Source organism: Mauremys mutica, chromosome 24, assembly GCF_020497125.1.
Source record: "Mauremys mutica isolate MM-2020 ecotype Southern chromosome 24, ASM2049712v1, whole genome shotgun sequence".
Taxonomy (NCBI): Eukaryota; Metazoa; Chordata; order Testudines; family Geoemydidae; genus Mauremys; species Mauremys mutica.
The window spans coordinates 1675665-1694689 of record NC_059095.1 but is presented as its reverse complement, the minus strand read 5'-3'; the positions used below and the strand labels follow the sequence as shown (position 1 = coordinate 1694689).

Here is a 19025-nt window from a genome sequence, read left to right as displayed (position 1 = left end):
CAGACACAATAGTAGGTCATACAGTGCTATCTTCATTACTCCCTGCCGTATCTCCAAAGTCCCACCAACCGTAGTGGGTACTGCTATACATTCACCTAGAGTGGAGCACCCACAGGGACAGCACTCGAAGAAGAAGAGAAAGTTACTCACCTTGCAGTATCTGAGGTTCTTCGAGATGTGTGTCCCTGTGGGTGCTCCACTCCCCGCCCTCCTCCCCTCTACTTTGGAGTACTAAGATTACTCTCCACGGTAGAGAAGGAACTGAGGAGGGTGTGGGGCGCACGCACTCAGGAAGATTCCAACTAGACGGGAGATACCATCTGGGTGCGTGTGCCCCAACCAGGCACTGCTACCGAAAATCTCCAATCGACAGTGCCGGGACGCACCGTCACCTAGAGTGGAGCACCCACAGGGACACACATCTCGAAGAACCTCAGTTACTGCAAGGTGAGTAACTTTCTCATTTGAGCTGATGTTGACACTGCTGTTGAAGGAATTGAGGACTCTTTGAGTGCAGCATGCATGTAGGATGTTGCTTCTGATAGGCCGCCATGTCTTTCTAGAGTGAGGAATCCTTGGGGGTTATAGCCAGAGAGAGAACACCTGAGCTGCCAGCCATATACTCAACCTGGTCTTTGGGTCTGATTTGAATGTTTGATTTTTGAGTCATTGAGTAGTCTGACCATCACCCCATGTAGCTGATACAGATAAGTGCCATACTATAGATATTTGCAACTTGCACTCATCTCCAGCAAGCATCTGACTTCCTCTTCCAACCAGGATGTTGACCAGCTCAGTGACTGACAGCTATTAGCTGGTGGAAATGACCATCAGTTTGGTGGTTTCTTGACCCATATTGGTGGCTTCTTTTGCCTGAGGTCACTGTGGCCTAAGTGTCCAGAAATCAAACCAGTCAGGATGTGATGAGATGGCTAGGGCGCATCACTGGAGCCTCCTCTTCGTTTGTGCAATAAGTTTGTGTCAATCCAGAAAGACAAGGTCGGTGAGGTGGTAATGCTGATTGGACCAGCTTTTGCTGATGAGAGACACAAGCTTTCCAGCTACACAAAGCTCTTCCTCAGGTCTGGGAAAGGAACTTCCAGCATCACAGCTAATACCAGGTTGAACAGATAGTTTAGAATAAATTCTTAGCAGATATTCTAAGGGACTATTCAAGGTGAAGTGGCTCGTTAACATCCCTGTATCATAGGACAAAAACGGGTGGGGGGTTAATAGTTACAGGTCATTGTAATAAGTCGTAAATCCAATGTCTTTATTAAGACCATGATTTTAAGACTGTCTACACTGCAAACCTCACAGCAGCACAGCTATGTTACTATAAGCTCTCCTGTGTAGTCACTCTGTGCTGACGGGACAGAGCTCTCCCGTTGATGACATGGCGGTAGCTGTGTCGGTGGGAGAGCCTCTTCTGCTGACATAGCACTGTCCACCCCGGTTGGTGAAACTTATGTCAGTCAGGTGTATTTTTTTTTCACACCCCAGCTGATAAGTTTTACTAACAAAAGTGCTAGTGTAGACACAGCCTTAGTATCCAGCAAAATTATGAAGTTAAGTTCCCAGGCTCATCTTTCTGAAAATGTTGAGGGTGAGGATTGATAGCTCAGGTATGGAGTGATCGCTTTGTGTCATCTCTCCTATGCAGTCTGGTTGTCAGTAGCCCAGTAAAACCACAACTTTGCAGCACAGAGAACAGTCATATCCTCTAATAAACTAATATGTAGCTGTGACACTCGGAGCACCTTTCCCAGCCCCGAGGAGGAACTCTGTGTAGCTGGAACACTTGTCTCTCACCGACAGAAGTTGGTCCAATAAACAATATTACTTCACCCACCTTGTGTCTCTCTCATTCTGGGACCTACGTGACTACCACAACACTACAAACAACATACATGTCAATTCAGTCACTTTAGTGATGCATCTTAATAAATTAGGCTTCCTTTAATACAGAGTCCTTCACTCTGTTCTCGTTCAGTCACTCAAGACCTGTGTTAGCCTGGCAGATCTCCAGCCCCCACTGTCACTGCTAAAGGTAAAGGTAATAAAGGTAATAATTGGAGATATACCAATCTCCTAGAACTGGAAGGGACCTTGAAAGGTCATCGAGTCCAGCCCCCTGCCTTCACTAGCAGGACCAATTTTTGCCCCAGATTCCCTAAGTGGCCTCCTCAAGGATTGAACTCACAACCCTGGGTTTAGCAGGCCAATGCTCAAACCACTGAGCTATCCCTCCCCCCTGCTGCAAAGAGTAAGGTGAGGTATTGGTGGTGTCACCTATGGTAAACTTGTTAAAGCAGATGTGAGGTCAAACATGGAGATGAAAAGGGAAGAGTGGTCCCTTATATCGGACTAGATAGAAGGTGCCCTGCTGAAAGTCAGGTTAATTGTGTGGCTTTTAAATGACCTACGAGATGTCCCTTTGGATATGCATGGGCGCTGTGTGTGTTCGGTTTGTGCAAGGTATTTTCAGAAGGTGAAGAGGGGATATGTCCCCTTTTTTAATATGGGAAGTGCTCTGTCTTCTGTGTTCGTGCAGTCCCCAGACCAGTGGGGGCCCAGTGCTGACTGAGGCATCCAGGTGCTGTTGCAATGCAAATAACACGTTTTTTCCTGGAAGGCAGGCACCTGCCAGACCACCCTCTTTGAACTGCAGTAACATTGCTGCTTGAAAAGAGACATTTGTTGTAAACTGCTGTTTAAACTCTGTTCCCTTCAGAAAATATGCCTCCATTTCCTCTTTGGAGCAGCGTCAGAGTTATAAGAATGACTTCAATGCAGAGTACAATGAGTACAGAGACTTGCATGCCCGGATAGAGAGAATAACTCGACGGTTCACCCAGTTAGATTCCCAGCTGAAGCAGCTTTCGCAGGGCTCTGAAGAATATAAGGTATGAGCAGGAATATCTGTTTGAAAACTTAACCCTGCCACTCACAGAGCTGTGGTTTGCTTGTAGTTCACATGGCCGCCTTGTTGGGGTATCTTGGGCGGACTTGCATTAGGCACTGTGTGATTGTATTAAATGTACTGTACACAGCCCAGAACTGATGGATGCAGAGCGTTCATGCAGCTGACAGCTTTTCAGGCTGTTTGTACAACAGCCCTGTGTTCTTTCAGTTGAAACACATATTGTGGTACTTGTTGACAACGAGCAGCCTCACTGAGACAATTGGTGTCCCCAGCCAAATCCTGCTGGCAGTGAATAGTATATCCTCCTTGCCAGAAAAATGATATTTCACCCATATGGGACCTTATTAAAGATGGAAAGCGAGTTAATATGGGGTCATCTGTTTCTCCTGACGCTTTGATCTTAATAGAGTATTATTCAACCTGTCAGACTGATTTTAAGAGCTTTAACTATTCTTTAGCTTGAGAAAATAAATTTCACTGAGGATAATAAACTGTTCGTTACAGAGCACTTCTTGTACTGCTCCAGTGTCCTTCCCCTTCTCTGAAATTCCCTTTGTTTTTGCTGTTGCTTTTCTTGGGACAGCAAAACAATTCAGCACTTGTCAGTGGAGGAAAGTTAAGCTACTTGCAGAGTAGACTAGTTAGCTCTCCTCAAGAAGGGCATTCTTGGGGCCTGATCCTTCCAGCACTTGCTGTTGGTGTAACCATTGCCATGGTGAGTCATTGAAGCCAATGAAACCACTCTCAGTAAAACACGCAGTAACTGTTGAAGGGGTCAGACCCTTGTTTTGGATCAGCTAATTGTTGGGCAGCTGTACATATTTCAGGCTCTGTCCCTGCCACATCTCCTCCACTAAATCGTAGCTGCTTTTTTTCCTTTTGATATTGAACATCCAACTCTTTTATGTCAATGCAAATATACATTATTTTATTTTTATTTAGTGGAAATTCTGAACTAGCCACTTTTCAATTTGGAAAGGGCCAAGATGACCTAAAACACATCAAAATAATTATGCAAGAAACTGGGGGGCGGGGGAGGGGGGAATATACAGTAATTCTTTTCATGTGATAGTTTGATAAACAGCAACCTCTGGGAAAGAGGTCAGGGTCTCACTTTACTCAACTTTGAATAGTCAAAGTGCCACTCACTAAAGTAGGTTCCAGTTGTATTGTTTTTATGGAAACAAACCTTGATGATGTCCTTTCTTTTTCAGACTATCCACGATCAAATTTTACAGGAATATCGTAAAATTAAAAAGGTGAGTGAAAACTCTCAGCCACAAACTAAAATAATCCCTTTCTCCACTTTGCAGGGGCAAGGTTTATCGTGTGATTTGTGTGGCTGCTGTTTGTCAGGAAGGAAAGGGCTCCCTCTGCTGGTTAGATGGGGCTCAATGGCTGAGGCAAGGCCCTTCAGTGAGATGTTAGTCCAGGGGTAGGCAACCGATGGCACATGTGCCGAAGGCGGCACGCGAGCTGATTTTCAGTGGCACTCACACTGCCCAGGTCCTGGCCACTGGTCTGGGGGGCTCTGCATTTTAATTTAATTTTAAATGAAGTTTCTTAAACATTTTAAAAACCTTATTTACTTTCCATACAACAATAGTTTAGTTATATATTATAGACTTATAGAAAGAGACCTTCTAAAAACATTAAAATGTATTACTGGCGCGGGAAGCCTTAAAATCTGAGTGAATAAATGAAGACTCGGCACAGCACTTCCGAAAGGTTGCCGCCCCCTGTGTTAGTCAGCACTTTGTCTGTGTTGAATGAAATGCTGGCAAAAGAATGAACGAGTTATGTTTCTGCGTTAGTGCCTGAGATCGCATAAGGGCACCTCTGAGCCTTTGAGTGCACAGCCTGAGTGACAGTGATTGGGGTCCCCCTTGTTTTGTGGTGTCACTGACATTTCTCAATGCATGAGGATATTACACAGATGGACTGGCTAGTAAAATCCTCCACTGGGGATACTGGCTTGCTGGTTTTATTCTTTGTGTAGCACCTGCAGTGTGTTACGTGCCTCAGACAGGTAAAATGACATGGCCCCTGCCCTGAGGGCTTGTAGTCTAGAGCGGTGAGGTAGAAATGCAGGGGGGCAGCGAGCCAGGCAGTGAGCAGTGACGTGGGCGCACCTTGAACCACTGGTTTTTCTTTTATCAGTTTTTTAGTTTGTGAAAGGGATTCTGAGCCCCCCCCCTTGGCTGAGGAGTTGGTGGGCTTTGTGAAGTGAGTTTCTGGGGCACTCTCCCCTGCGCTCCACTTCCCTTTTAGAAGGATCCCGTGGTTCAGCTCCAAGGCGGAGAGGGAGGGCAGAGCTGTGTGGGCTGCAGATAAAGCTGTTGTGCCATTGCTTGATAGCCTATCTACACAGGTGACCTCTGTGTCCCCTTTGCGGCCTTGGGGAAGAGGCCCTCACATCCCCCTTTGTTAGCTAAGACATAGGTATGGGGCATTGCACACCACGTTGTACCCAGCACGGGGGCAGATATGGTAACTGCATGTTCGTGCTCTTCCCACAATGCTGTTCACTTCTGCTCACTTGTGTCAAGGTGTATATCCCACAATACCCTGCACAGCACAACTCAGCACTTGGCATAGGCAGATCTGGAATGTGTCAGAAACCAGACCACATGAATGTCCTGCCCTCAGCTTGGGAGGTGTCTTCCCAGCCCCTAGCACTTGGACTGTGGTGTCCGGTGAAGGAGATAAAGGAAGGTGCAGAACAAGTTAACGAACAGCTGGGTTGGATCTTAAGTGACACACACAGTGCTTTTAACTTGTACACAGCCCTACTAAAAAAATATGATGAATATGAATGCATACTTCCGGCAATACCCTCCGTGTAAGGTGAACTGCAGGCTGCAAAAAACAGGTTCATGGAGGTGCTGCTTTGCCTTTAGACAATAAATTGGCTGCACTTGGTTATTTGGTCTCTTGCAGTTTGATATTAAAATTTTTCAAGTGTAATCAAAATCTGGCTATCCTTCCAGCAATACCCTACTTAGCGTTCCTAATTCGGGGGCTGGGGGCCCCACTTACAGGACAGACACGGGGGGGGGAGATAGCTCAGTGGTTTGAGCATTGGCCTGCTAAACCCAGAGTTGTGAAGTTCAATCCTTGAGGGGGCCACTTAGGGAACTGGGGCAAAAATTGGTCCTGCTAGCGAAGGCAGGGGGCTGGACTTGATGACCTTTCAAGGTCCCTTCCAGTTCTAGGAGATTGGTATATCTCCAATTATTACCTATTACACTGAGGCCTATAGCCTTGCACTGTTAGGAGGGGCATCATCTTAATTGAAATGAAGTCTGGTTGCATTTATAAGGTTCTGTTGATAGTTTTATAAGGGTTTAATGTTATAAGCACATTACATTTTTGATGGTGTGTTGTAGATGGTAATATAACAACCTGTTATAACCTGTAACAATTAACCATTTCTTGCAATGTCTATTAATCAGACTTTTTATAAGTAATATAAAGTGACTCAAAAGTAATGGGCACCTCTTTCCCCTTCAGTCCCCCAGTGGTGGGGGGAGTTCACTCCAGAGCTCCTCTCCTGAGAAATGTACAAATTGCTGGCCTGTGCCCTCCCAGATCTGCAACAACGCAACCTGCTAGGATACGCGTTGCAGTACCTGCCCTTGCCTAACCCTAACCTCATCAAGGAAGGGAGGCTTATCGCTGTCTCCCACTTAGAGGGGATCTTTTGCTTTTTTTCTGGAGTTACCCTGCTCAGAACAGCTTTCCAATTTTAGATTGAGGGTGGGTTGAGGAATAGAACTGGTCCACACAATCCAGGACCAGCACTGTTTGCTGTAACCTCGTGTAACGGGTTGGACTCACCCCTGCGGCGCCTCCTGCTGGCGACTCCGGGGAATTAGCTTGGTTTCCAGCCCCATAGCGCCCTCTGCAGGCCAGTGATCTGCCTGTTCTCTGGCCCCGGGTCCCTCCCTGGACCCCGGTGCCCTTTTACATGGGGTGCTGCCCCCCCAGCAGTAACCCCTTTCTCTCAGGGTCTCCCCTCCCCAGGGAACCCCCCCTCTATCCCCACCTTGCCTCAGTGTATGGCCACTGCCAGTCATTGTCTAGCCCCACGCCCTGGGGCAGACTGCAGTATCAGCCACTCATCACTGGCAAGGAGGGTTTGGACCTGCTGCCTTGGCCTACCCCTGGGCTGCCCTCTGCAACCCCCAGTACCTGTTAGCCCAATGCTAGGCCGCAGCCTGGGGCTTTCCAGGCTGGAGCTCCCCAGCTCCTCTGCCTTTCCCCAGCCCTGCTCCACTCAGGTACCCTGTCTCTAGCTCCCTACAGCCAGGCCCATCTCCCTCTTCAGGCAGAGGAAGACTGTCTTTTTGGGCTTCTGGCTCATAGTCTCTTAGAGGGGCCAGCTGGGCCTGATTGGGGCGTGGCCCAGCTGCAGCCACTTCCCAATCAGCCCAGCTTAAAAGCTGCTTTCTCAAGCCTCGGCCCCTTCCCAGGGCTGTTTTTAACCCCTTCAGGGCCGGAGCAGGGGTCCACCCTGCTACACCTGGCAACAACAAATCCAAGTGCCTTTTTGAGGGAGGAGGAAAGATCTTCCTGATAAAGAAACTTAATTGGATGCTAAAACTATTAGGCTTATCAGTGAGTCAGAGATGGTGACTGTCCATCCAGCGAAGGAACCAAACTTCAGTGCCTACTGTTAACTAGCATCAATATGCTTTGCATTTTGGGGCTGTCTGACCCACTCTCTGTGATGTGTGTTATGCTAGAACTGGAGAACTATTAACTTCGGTAATTGTATCTTCCTTTTCCTTGCAGACAAACCCTAATTACAGCCAAGAAAAGAATCGCTGCGAATACCTCCACAACAAACTGGCTCATATAAAAAAACTGATAGCAGAGTATGACCAACAGCAGTTTTAGTCTTGGCACTAATATCTGGACTGGGTAGTGCAAAAAAAAATTCACTTGGATGTTAGTTTCCTTTATACAACAAAAAATAAATTCCTTTCAGAGCCAAGCACGAAGTCCTCGTGGTTGGAAGAACTTGGAGATGATTATGATGCGGAGTCTGTCACGCCAGCATCTGAGCCAAGTAGTGAAACCAGCGCCTGGCATAGTCCTCTCAAGTTTTACCCTCTCTGAATGTTGGAAAGTAAAATAAAGGAAAATCTGCTTATTTGAAGCCAGCTTTTGACACTTAAGGGAAACTTGCCTAAAGTGAATAAAACTCCCAAAGGTAAAGAATCAATGGTTTTCATGGATAAAGTTTGGAATGAAGTTTAGTTCTTGCTGGCCCAGCTCTCGCTGTGCTGCATATTCTGTTCTGCAGATGGTGAGGAACTGGAATGCTGCTAAGTTACCTCCTCCTCTGGCACCTGCAATGTTGATATGCAAGCTGTCTGCGCTACATGGCACCATGTTAAATGCTCAGTTTCCCAGAGCTCTCGTTGGTCATTCCTGTTTGTCATCTTCTCCAGTTTGTGCTCTCCCTTGAGATGGCTGTGTCAGCAGGAGGGAAACTGCCCAGGAATCTGCACCGAATGCTTTGTCCGATGCAGACTTTTGGATTCTTCATATATGAAATCTCTTATCCAGCTTGTGCATTTGGAAACAATCGGCGTAAACTTTGCCATGGCTTCTCCAGTGTGCACAATTCAGTCAGCCTGCATTATACTTCATATACCAATGCCGGGAAGACTGGGACCTGTCTGTCTTTGACTTTTATAGTTTTATACCAAGGCAGCCAATTTTATTAATTGCTAATGAGACTGTGGGTCTATTTTTCTATATATATAAAAGAAGCATCTTTTCTAAAACTGTGCCTCCCTTTTCCTTTTAGGCCAAGTGTTTCAGAACCTTCCCTGTCTTATAACTGCAGTATTACTAATGCTCATTGGATAATTACCCAGAGAAGTTATTTTGTTGTTTGTAATGACCCTTAGAATGGGATAAAAAAGGATTTGGTGGGGTGGGGGAGGGGGATGCTTGCTTGTTCTGTGTTCTGCACATTTCCGCAGCAGCAGCAGCAGAGAATCAAAGGCTCAGAACAGGAACCGGAAGAGAGAAGGTTGAGAGAAGTACGGTAGCATGTCCAGTGCGGGTCTCTTACACTGTTGTGCTTTGTCCAACCCTTTCCTCTGGATTTTTGGACTTGAAGGGAATACTTTAGAACATGGCCGAGGCGTGAGGAACTCAGCAAAAAGCACAAAGGTGCCCTTTAGCGCTGTGGTTTTTACCTTTAATCCTGCCAGCCTGTGTGATTTTACTCGCTCCCGCTTCCACTTTATCTTCCAACCAGCAGAGGTTTTCTTTCGTCCCCAGTTGTGGCTCCTTGCATCAGAAGAATGTGATCCTCTTTGAGAGAGTAAAATGGCAGAGTCAGGTCATCAGGAATGGGGGCGGGGGGAAAGACTAGTTCTTCTCTGACTAGGTTCTGTTTTGTGTTTTGCTGCCCAAGAAAATGTGGGTCCATCTGAAATAATTCCATTCCAGCTGGACTCTATTGCTGCTAGTTTAATAGGCTTGTGCTCCAAAACCTCTCACCATTTGTCATCTTAAAAGGCCCTTGTTCAAAGTGTAGATAGTTTTAAAGTGTCAGAGTTTCTCTTTCCTGCCTAGTCCTCCAACACCAGTGGGATTGCTGATGCTGCCATAGTTTGCTCCCACAGGGATCTGGCTTAGTGCTAATGGGAGCCATTTGCATATACCGCTATGCTGGTTCTGGTACGGGGGTTCTGCAGCCATGATCCATGACTAGCCAGAGGCCAGTTACAATTTGCAGACTAGCAGGAGGGCCTCGTGTTTTCAGAACCAAGCAGTAAAGGGTTCGTAAGGAGTTGGGAAGATAAGGAGGCTCTCACAGAGATCTGCAGAATGACTTGGTGGAAGAACCCAGTGTTTTGTGGGAGTGAAGTCCTAGAAACAGCTGAAGTTTTAAGGAAAATGTTGGTGTCTTCGCTTCCCCTACCCACAGAGCAGACTAACATTCCGTGGGGTAGGAGAGATGGGGAAGGTTTTCTTGTCTTGTGGACATAAGTAGCTGTCTTCAGAACATCTCATGCCCCACTGGGGCTTCCAGTGGATAGGGAAAGCTGAAAAATATGGATGATTTGAAAGTGAAAAGCTTTTGTCAAATGAGTTTTTTCTCTTGATGTTACACGCATGAGTTCCCCCTCACCCCCAACAGCAAGTGGTGGTTTCATGGGACTATCACAAACAAAGGACGTCCATTTTTCCTTGTCTGAGCTCAAAGCCTGCTAAAAACACGGGCGATCTGAAACAGCTTTGATCCGACAGACTTTCTGTAGCTGCGAGTCGCATCAAGATCTGTTTTATTAGAGCACCAGTGATCTGTTTTGTTCCAGCTGTGGTTAATGTGGGGGGTTACGTTGCCCGGCTGTTGGGCTCCCTCTTCACCTTGTTTGTACTGTTGTCAGCAGAGATCACTGGGCATGTTGTGAGGATTCACAATGCAAGGCCCAAAAAGCAACTGAGTGTGGCTGAAGGCAGCTTCGCTAGCCGGCAGCTGTGGGAATCCAGCATTTTCTGGTGGCAGCACTAAATCTGTGTAAAGGCTCTGCCAGAAGGCAGCATCATGATTTCGGGATGCAAACAGCAACATTCTGCCAGACGATGCAACCAGTTGGGCTTGAAAGAGTTTTTTCCTCGGTGGCTTTCAGATTGGTGGTCTAATCTGTAGCACAAACAACATTTATCAGCCATCATGTTCTTTTAGCAAAAGAAACACAAAGTATGCTTCCTCTTGAAACGCAAGGAACCACAAAACTCCAAATGGCAGAAAAGGGCATCAGTTATGAACCAAGATAAATTCTTCCATAGAAACACATCTCGTTCTGATCCTTAATATTTTGAAAGGGTTTTTTGGAATTTTTTTTTGAGGGAAGTAGAGATGGATCTCAGTCTTTATACATCTGCTATAAAATATTTTTGCAAACAGAGTTGTATACAAAGATGTATTATGTACATTTACATGTATATTCTGGAACTTCTAGAATTGGAATATAAAGCTGAAAAAATATTTAATGACTATCCAAACTGTGAGACCCAATTAGCTTAACAACTTTCTGCTTCACTTTTCTTTTGCTCTGTGTTATGTAGTCAAATCTGCCTTTTTCTTTTTTTCTCCCCGCCCCCCCCCCCTTTCTTTTTAGAGAGTATGAAGCTAGGCAAATCTTGTGCTTTTTGGGTTAATAGAAACCAGTTCTAGATGATTAAATATGATCTAACTTATTGATACCGTGTTTTACTTTGTAATATTGTACTGTGGATAAAAATTTATTGAGCCATGGAGTTGGAGTTTACAAAGAGCTTTTCACTTTGCCAAAATGTTACAGTTTAAAGGCAGCATACTCTTCAGCTTTCCTAATCTTTTCTTAAAGAGCTAGTGTCTTTTTGTACACTAAAAAGCTGAATGCTGATTTTGCAACATATAATAAATTCACTGTATTGGAAAACAAGCACAACAAGGTTGTATATTTCTTTTCAGAGTTTATTTCTGAGGGTAAATGGCTGGCATGGGGTTTAACCCCCCAATAAAGAATGAACCAGAATTTTTGAAATGTGCTAAAATTCTGTATTACAAAATGTAAGGAGTTATCGCTGCAGTAGGGAGAGAACCAATGGCACAGGGTATGGTCTGACACATCAGGTTGTGATAGGGGTACATCCCAGGGCCAGCGTTCAGCCTGTCACCCGCAAAGGACTTGGTAACTTTCACCCAGGAAACATCATTGCAGATGCAGACCAATGTAGCTTTCAGTGAGGTTTTTCTCTCTGTTCCTGTGTGACTGAGGTCAGGGTGCTCAGAAAACTCTCTCAAGATTTGAATTCAGGATCAGCTGCCTTATGTCCTTGGAGCTCTAGGAGCGGGTTGCTCTAATTGGCTCTCATTTATCCCCTCTCTGTCCCCCGGTGGTTCTTAATCCAAAGCCCCGTCTGTCTGCAGTGCCTAGGTACTTACCTGTGCTCCATCACTGGAGCGATGCCTCTCAACCCCTTCTGGGTAAAGTGTGGGCAAGGTGCTCTCTGAAGTGGACTAATCCTAATCTCAGAATGTTCTCGCTGGGAGATTAATAGTTATTTTTGTTAGCCCTGCCCTACTTGCCTGCGTCTGTTCGGGGGATGGAAGGGCTGTGAAAATAGAGACCTGTGACCCAGTGGAAAATTTCACAAACGGCCGAGCCCCACTGCAAGAGGGACCAGGATGTCCCTGTTCCAGTGCTGCTCATGCAGCTGCTTGACGGACAGGAATTCACATGCTTTCTACTTGGCCGACCTCAGTGTGTACAGCACATCTGGTTCCAAACTGGCTTAGTGAGGTGTATGACAATGTTCAGCCACCAGGGGGCAGTACAGGGGTTCTCAAACCTTTGTACTGGTGACCCCCTTCACACAGCAGCCCTCTGAGTGCGACCCCCCACCCCAATTAAAAACACTTCTTTTCTATTTGGCACCATTATAAAGGCTGGAGGCAAAGCAGGGTTTGGAGTGGAGGCTGACAGCTTGCGACCCCCAGTTTGGGAACCGGTGGGGCAGTGTTCTTCATGGCCTCTGACTGGCCTGGGTTGCTTAGGACACATTCTTGTCAGTCTAAACTTTTACTGTGTGTTTAATTTCCCACTGACTCAGGGAAAATCCTCTTTGGCAGCAGCAACCCCATGCACCTTCCCATCCTCAAGCCCAGTGGTGTGGAGAGCTTGAACTGGGGAGACGCTGTGGATGGTAGAGGATCAGGGAGTCCCATTGTGGCTGCAGTCTTTGAGGGGAAGGTGGAAGGGGATACTTTGATCCATGGCCGATTCCCTTGGTCTGAGGCCGGCTCGTGAGAGAACACCTGGAAGAATAGCAGAATTCGAACTGAAAACACACCAGGTCCTGGCGCCAATAGGCGTCCCCTCTCAGGTGTGATTAGGAGCAGCCTGTACCACATGCAGTGCTGGGGGAGGGAGAATCAGCCTGTACCTCAGCTGTCACATGGGAATCCATCTCCTGTTCCACGAACCAGTGAGCAGAGCACCTGACCCAGGCTGCCCTTGTGAAAGCCTCCGCAATCCAGGAACGTTTGCTCAGCTGATGGGCAGGAGGTGGTGCACCCTCAGTTGGTACCGATTCACGGCATGGGTGGAGCACGCTGTGCTGCTGGACACCCCGCTCCACCCAGAGCGCTTGGTGCCCCTGCTTGCTTTGGGGCATTTTCACAAGACTTGGTTGGGGGTGAGCTCTGTCTAAATTCCCACCCGCCCTCTCCCCGGGTGCTGCTCGTTCCCCTGCCGTGGGCATGTGCCGCAGTCGGTGACGTGATCCCTGTAGATGGGGTGGCAGAGCCCTCAGAAGGAGCTGAGAAAAGTAAGAATTTAAAACTTGGCTAGTGGAAATTTCCAGCAGGCTCCCCAGTGCCCCACCCAGGCTGCTTAAGCTGAAATCCTCATTTGCATCTTATTGTCTAGAAACCTGACTCTGGCAGGCTGAAAGTTTAATGTGCAAATGAGACCTGTACTCTGCATATTTAAACATGGCAAATGCCTTAAAGGGGCCATTACCAAGTTCTCCTGGGAAACTCTAGCCTGTGGCATTACTTCAAAAGGTGGATTTTTGTCCCCTTAAGACTTCTGCTCTTTGCCTCAGTATCTGGTTTCCTGCTTACTGGTATGGTCCTGTTCTATCTCCTCCCCTTGTTCCCAGGACCTGTGCAGGGGCCTGCCTGAGGCTCTAACAAGCACTGAACTGGGGGAAGAAAAACAATACCTAGCAACGCTGATTCAGACAGCTTACCCTTTGGACAGAGGCTACCTCTCGGTTGCCAGAATGGAATGTGTGTGTAAATAGCACTAAATTGCTTCTTTCCTGTCACTTCTAGGCAATTCCAAGTCCATAAACTGCTGTCAGATTGTGTTCCAAGCGGGATCAGAAGTGAACCAATTAGCAGACTGCTTGGAGTGTTAGCAGGGCTGCACGTGAGAAAACTGCCAGTGGAAATTTACCGGCTGCTTCCTCTCTGCCACGCCCAGCATTGCCACAGAAGCTTCCGTCTTATCTGAACCTAATTGTCTGGAAACTTGACTCTCCTGTCCATTAGCTGAAAGTTTCATGGGTGATCACTAATTGGCTCTGAGCCTGCAGGCTCCCAAAACCCAGCTCTCTATGGGGGTGGCCAGAAGCAGGGATGGGCTAACAGGTGCCAGTTTGACATGCTGAGCAATGGGCCCTGGCTCGTTTCTTCTGTGAGGTTGGGCTGAGTGTTCTGGGACAGGACTCGCCTCTGGCCAACTTCTCCGAGGGAGTTCTGTGCTGCACAGCAAAGCTGGTCACTCAGGGTAAACGGGGGTTAGCGAGCACAAGCTCTGCTGCTTCCCTCGCTCTGAAGTTAGCGTGATGTTGCCAACTGAGCGGCAAACAGTGCCAAGGTTCAGCTGTGGGATCTAACAAAGGTGGTTCTCTCGGGGTAGCCTTAAGGGGGAAGAATTAAAAACTTACCCATCGCAAAAGCCCAAGGCAGCAGGTGCCCGTTGTAGGCAGAATGCCAGGGCTATGGAAGTGCGACTGTCTGCATACCAGGGTACCCAGAGCTCCTTGCAGCAGCCTCCTGCCCTGTAGCGTTTGTATGATGTCACTGAGTTGCTGCGTAAGGCAAATGCTGCTCTGTCCTACCTCAGCCGGGGGTGGGAGGATAAACACAGTCGATGGAGAAGTGCTCGGGCAGGGTGTGGGAGCCCCAGGAGCCCCTTCCCTACGGCTCCAGGCCACACTCGTGAATGCACAGGGGTGCTTTGGTGGATGCCTCTGTCAGGGCTTTTCTAGCTGCATGGTCAGGTGACCAGAAGAGCTTCCAGCCTGGAGTAATTACCTAGGAATAAAATCACTTTGATTCTGGACTAGCATCTACAGGGGGAGCTAGATGAGAATAGTTTATTCCTCCATCTATTGGAGTCCATTTCCCTGGGCAGAGCTGCCCTCTAGCCAGCCAGGCTCCCCTCCCCCGCCACCCCGAGGGGCAAGGGCTCTTAAGGCGAGATGGGCCAGTAGGACTTTCCCCAGATCCATTTTAATAAACACTCAGGGCTGCCCTTGAGTCTGGTCTCTGTGGATTTTCCTGGGAATTCTCCCTTCTGCCCGCTGCAGGCCCTGGTTCTGGTATCTGCAATACTTGCAGCCTTGGGTCAGGGGCCTGCTGCTGAGGGTGGCAGTAGCATTAGAAGGAGACCTAGAGCTTGTGTGCAGCCAGGCAGGATGTGAATCTACAGGGCCCCACTGGGACATGCACAAATGTCCCATAATGGCCCACCCTGAGCAAAACCCAGCTGCTCCTGTATCTGTTCACTTAGAATCGCTTCCGGCCTCCCTGGGTTCTGCCTGCCAGCCCTCGGGTGCCTCCCTTCGCGTGGTGCAGGGCTCTTGTCTCCGTAAGCAGCTTCTGTCGATATGCCAAGATGACACCAAGGGTCCCCATCTCAGTCTGGTTCTGCCTGGGTTACAGCCCTGCGAAGCGCCAGGACGTTTACAGGGCAGCAGCGGGGCTGGGGTTAGGCCCTGGAGCCCTGTTCATGGGACCAGGCGCCTTTGCTCGGAAGAACGGCTCCGTGGGGCGGAACAGCCTGGGGCCGAGTGATCAGGGCTCCTTGCAGAAGCCTGGGGCAGCTCTCACTTTTTGCGGGGGGGAGGGCTTTTCATGGTGGTTTCAAGTGCTGGTGCTGGCGAGGTCACATTGGTCTCCGGGGGTGACGCTTTGCCAGAAGGCAGCGTGTGCTGGTGCTGGCGAGGTCACATTGGTCTCCGGGGGTGACGCTTTGCCAGCTGGTGCTGGTGTTCAGAAGAGGGCTGGGGAAGCGGGCGATGCAGCTGGCCTTGCCGTGATGCTGGAAAAGCAGAAGCCAGCGAGCCCCTGCTCATGTGCTGCTCTGACAGGGAGGGTGGGAGCCGGCGCGACGGGACAGGAACAATGGGGGAAGTCATGGGCGGGGGTAAAAAGGAGAAGCAGTGGAAAAGTACCAGCTCCCGGCCCCCTGGCCAGGACTTTCAGAGCCAAGATCCTGGTACAAAGCCGTGTTTTTGTTTCAATCCTTTGCTGAGGCTTTGGAATTCCAGTGCTCGGGCCGTTCTGTCCTTCATCTGCCCACCAGCGCCAGCATTGTTCAGCGGGGCCCAGCGCGCACAGGCTTCCTCGGAGGGGATGCAGCTTTTGCAGGCCCCTTTCCCTCCCTTTACTGCCAACGCGGAGGATGCCTCCCAGGGCCACCAAGCCGACTAGCGAGCAGCAGGCCCTCTCCCCGGAGCGCTGGCCTGGGAAGCTTTCCTCTGCAAGCTGCAGGGGATGCTAGAGAAGCAAACGAGGGGGGCAGGGTAGCAAAAGGCAGAAGAACAGGACCTGTTGAGGTGGAAGGTTTGCACTGGGCTCATGATAAATCTCTGTCCGTGCTTCCTACACCCCGGCCTCCCCCCGACTGTGGGACTTGTGGCCAATGTTCATAGCCCAGGGCTGCACAAGGGGTGACTGTTCCTCTTCCAGCATCCCAACCTCTCCCTCAGAACGAGCTCGGAGGGCTGCAGAGGCTGCTGGGTGGGAGGGTTTTGCTGAGTGCAACATGGGCAACAGCCTTGTGTTCTCACTGCACAAGCCAAGCCGCTGTGAGTCAGTGTTTGCAAAGCACTTTGGGACACCAAAGTCAGGATGAAAGGTGCTTGGGGGAGGACAAACAGCCAAATTCTGCTCCCCTGCCAGTGAGGCCTGTTCCTATCCTTTTTCCGGTCCCCCTGCTTGTTCTCTTGTGCATGGTGCTCACTAGCAGCTGAGCTCCTGTGCTCTGACCTCTTTACGTTCGTTAACCCCTGGCTGCTGCCAGGTGCCCACCCTCACCCCATCAGCCCCCCATGACAAGGCTCCTGCAAGCGCTGGACGCTGGGCCAGCTGTGACCTTCTAGCTAGGCTGCTAGGGCAGCCCCTCCCTCCATTCCCAGCTCTCACAACTGGTTAAGGAAGTTTCTTTCTGATGAGCCAGGCTGGTCTGAGCACATCTGGCAGGGAGAGTGAGGGATGCCCCCCAGGGTGTGGAGTATCAATGATAATGAATGCTGTTGCCCTCTCCTAACATAGCAGCCAGGTGCGGTGCAAGGAAGGACACACACTTCACCCCCTGCCTTGCTGAGCTCCAGCGAGGGCTTGTCGATGGCCAGGAGGAGCTGGTGAGGTCAGGCAGGGCCCAGCACCCCCTGGACCAGAACAGCTCTCAGAGGGGGAACTGGCAGAGAATCATGGGGGAATGGGAGGAAGGCAGCAGCCCCTCTGCCTGCTCTCCAGGTCCAGCTGCCCATGGCCTCAGGCACCACTGCTGTGAGGTGTAGCTCACACACCAATGGGTCTATTGCTGTGTGGACAGTCCAGCAGCAGGATCTGGTGTGGGGGGAAGTCCAGCAGTCCTGCTGCCTCTGTTCCCAGCTCCAGGAAGAGATGGGGATCTAGATACTGTTGTAGTGACCCTGTGTCAGGACGCCTGGGTTCTGTTCATTTCAGACGTGCAGTGTGATTGCAAATGCCTTAGGCTTCCTCTGCTTCAGCCTGGCCGGGGGGGGGGGGGGGGCGCGGCAGAGCCTCTGAGCAGTTAACAGGGGCTGGGCTGGAGAAGGGCAAAGCATCCTGAGCCTGGGAGGCTGGTGCTGTATTTCTCTTGCTCCTTTGCGACCTGAGGGGCCGGGCAGAGTCTGGGGCCCTGCTGCTGTTCCAGGGGAGGGTAGAAAGGGGGGACAGGTATTTATTTGAGGCAGTTTTGCTTATTTACAAAGAATCTGCAAAGTCCCATATCTCACCAGGCAATCGACCACCCGGATGCAGCGGCTTTGCTCCAAGCACACACATACCCCCCTCCCCCAAACGCTCTCAGCTGCTGCCTATTCCTGTCAAACTCGGGGGCAGGTCCATATCCCCTTTTGGGGTGTGTCTCTGTCTGCCCTGCCCTGGGTGTTAACTGGACGGTGCCTTCAGACCCCTCTCCGAGGTTTGGGATCGCTGCAATCCCAGCACTGCTCCACCTACCAATACTCGGCTGCGGGCTGGAGCCAGGGGCCTGCTGCCCAGCCCTAAGCTCTGGGGCCTTAGGCCTGGCCCTGTGGTGCATGCAGGGCTTGGAAACTGCACACTCGCCTTTCCTGAAGCGGGGGAGGGGGGAGGTTTTTTTTGCAACCCCCACCCCCCCTCAGCAGGTGGAGTCTGGGAGGTGAGGAGGGATCTGGCATCTCCTCAGCTCTTCAGAGGGGCCGGGGGTTAGTTGCTCCACAGAGGGAGCGCTGCCCCGGCCTGTTCCCAGTGTTTCTTGCTCCACAGCTTCAATTCACGAAAATAGTCACTGAAAAAAGGGCGGGCCCTGGGTCCTTTCCCCTGGAGACAGGGGCAGGGTGGAGCCCAGTGCTGGGCCACTGGCCAGCGCAGGGAACGGGCCGCAGGGCTGGGCTGCCGGGGGCACAGGGCCTGGCTCCAGCGGGGCTGGGATGAAGGCTGGCTTAGTGGCTCCCTTCGTGGGCATGCACTTGCTGCCTGGACTGAAGCCAGGGACCAGGCCCTACTCTGGGGCTGGGAGGTGGCCAGGGATCCCCCTTGCAAGGGGCTTCCCCGTCCCACCAGCGCTGGCAGGGGCTAGTGTGGATCTGCTGCTGGACGCCCCTGGGGTGACCACACGGCCCAATATCAGGGGCTTCGTCAGATCCGCAACTCGACCCTCTCCTGAAAAAAACAAGTGTTAGGCTGTATCCCACTTGCTGTCTGATCCCCCTCCCTGCCCTGTGCCTAGCTGAGCACCCCCACTGCCTGGCACCGGCTGGGAGGGGTGATGGCCCGGTCCAGTGACACCCACCAGGGGAAGAGCAGCAGGACAGTGGGTCCCAGGGGGTGCTGGGCACTGATGCTGCCTGGGGGCGTGTGCATGTGTGGACAAGGTGGGCCGGTGCTTACAGCTGCTGAGCCCGGGGTGCAGTGCCCACCTCCAGGGACAAACCCAGGGCATTATGGGAGAAGCCTGAGCCCATCACGCTGCCCAGCTGGCAGCATGGCCTCGGTTTGCCTGGATGTGTTTCAGCACATGCCACGATGGTTAATTCCTGGGGACTCCAGGAC

The 19025-nt window shown here is 50.2% G+C and overlaps 1 protein-coding gene across 1 annotated transcript in view; it reads left to right on the top strand.

Moving 5' to 3' along the window:
* Nucleotides 1-11385, top strand: part of ELL (elongation factor for RNA polymerase II) — a 93877-nt gene extending 82492 nt beyond the window's left edge. Inside the window, exons 10-12 of the mRNA XM_044998745.1 lie at nucleotides 2735-2906; nucleotides 4141-4185; nucleotides 7724-11385. Coding sequence (XP_044854680.1) covers nucleotides 2735-2906; nucleotides 4141-4185; nucleotides 7724-7828 — 322 coding nt within the window. The 3' untranslated portion in view covers nucleotides 7829-11385. The remainder of the gene's footprint in view (nucleotides 1-2734; nucleotides 2907-4140; nucleotides 4186-7723) is intronic.
* Nucleotides 11386-19025: the final 7640 nt, after the last annotated feature.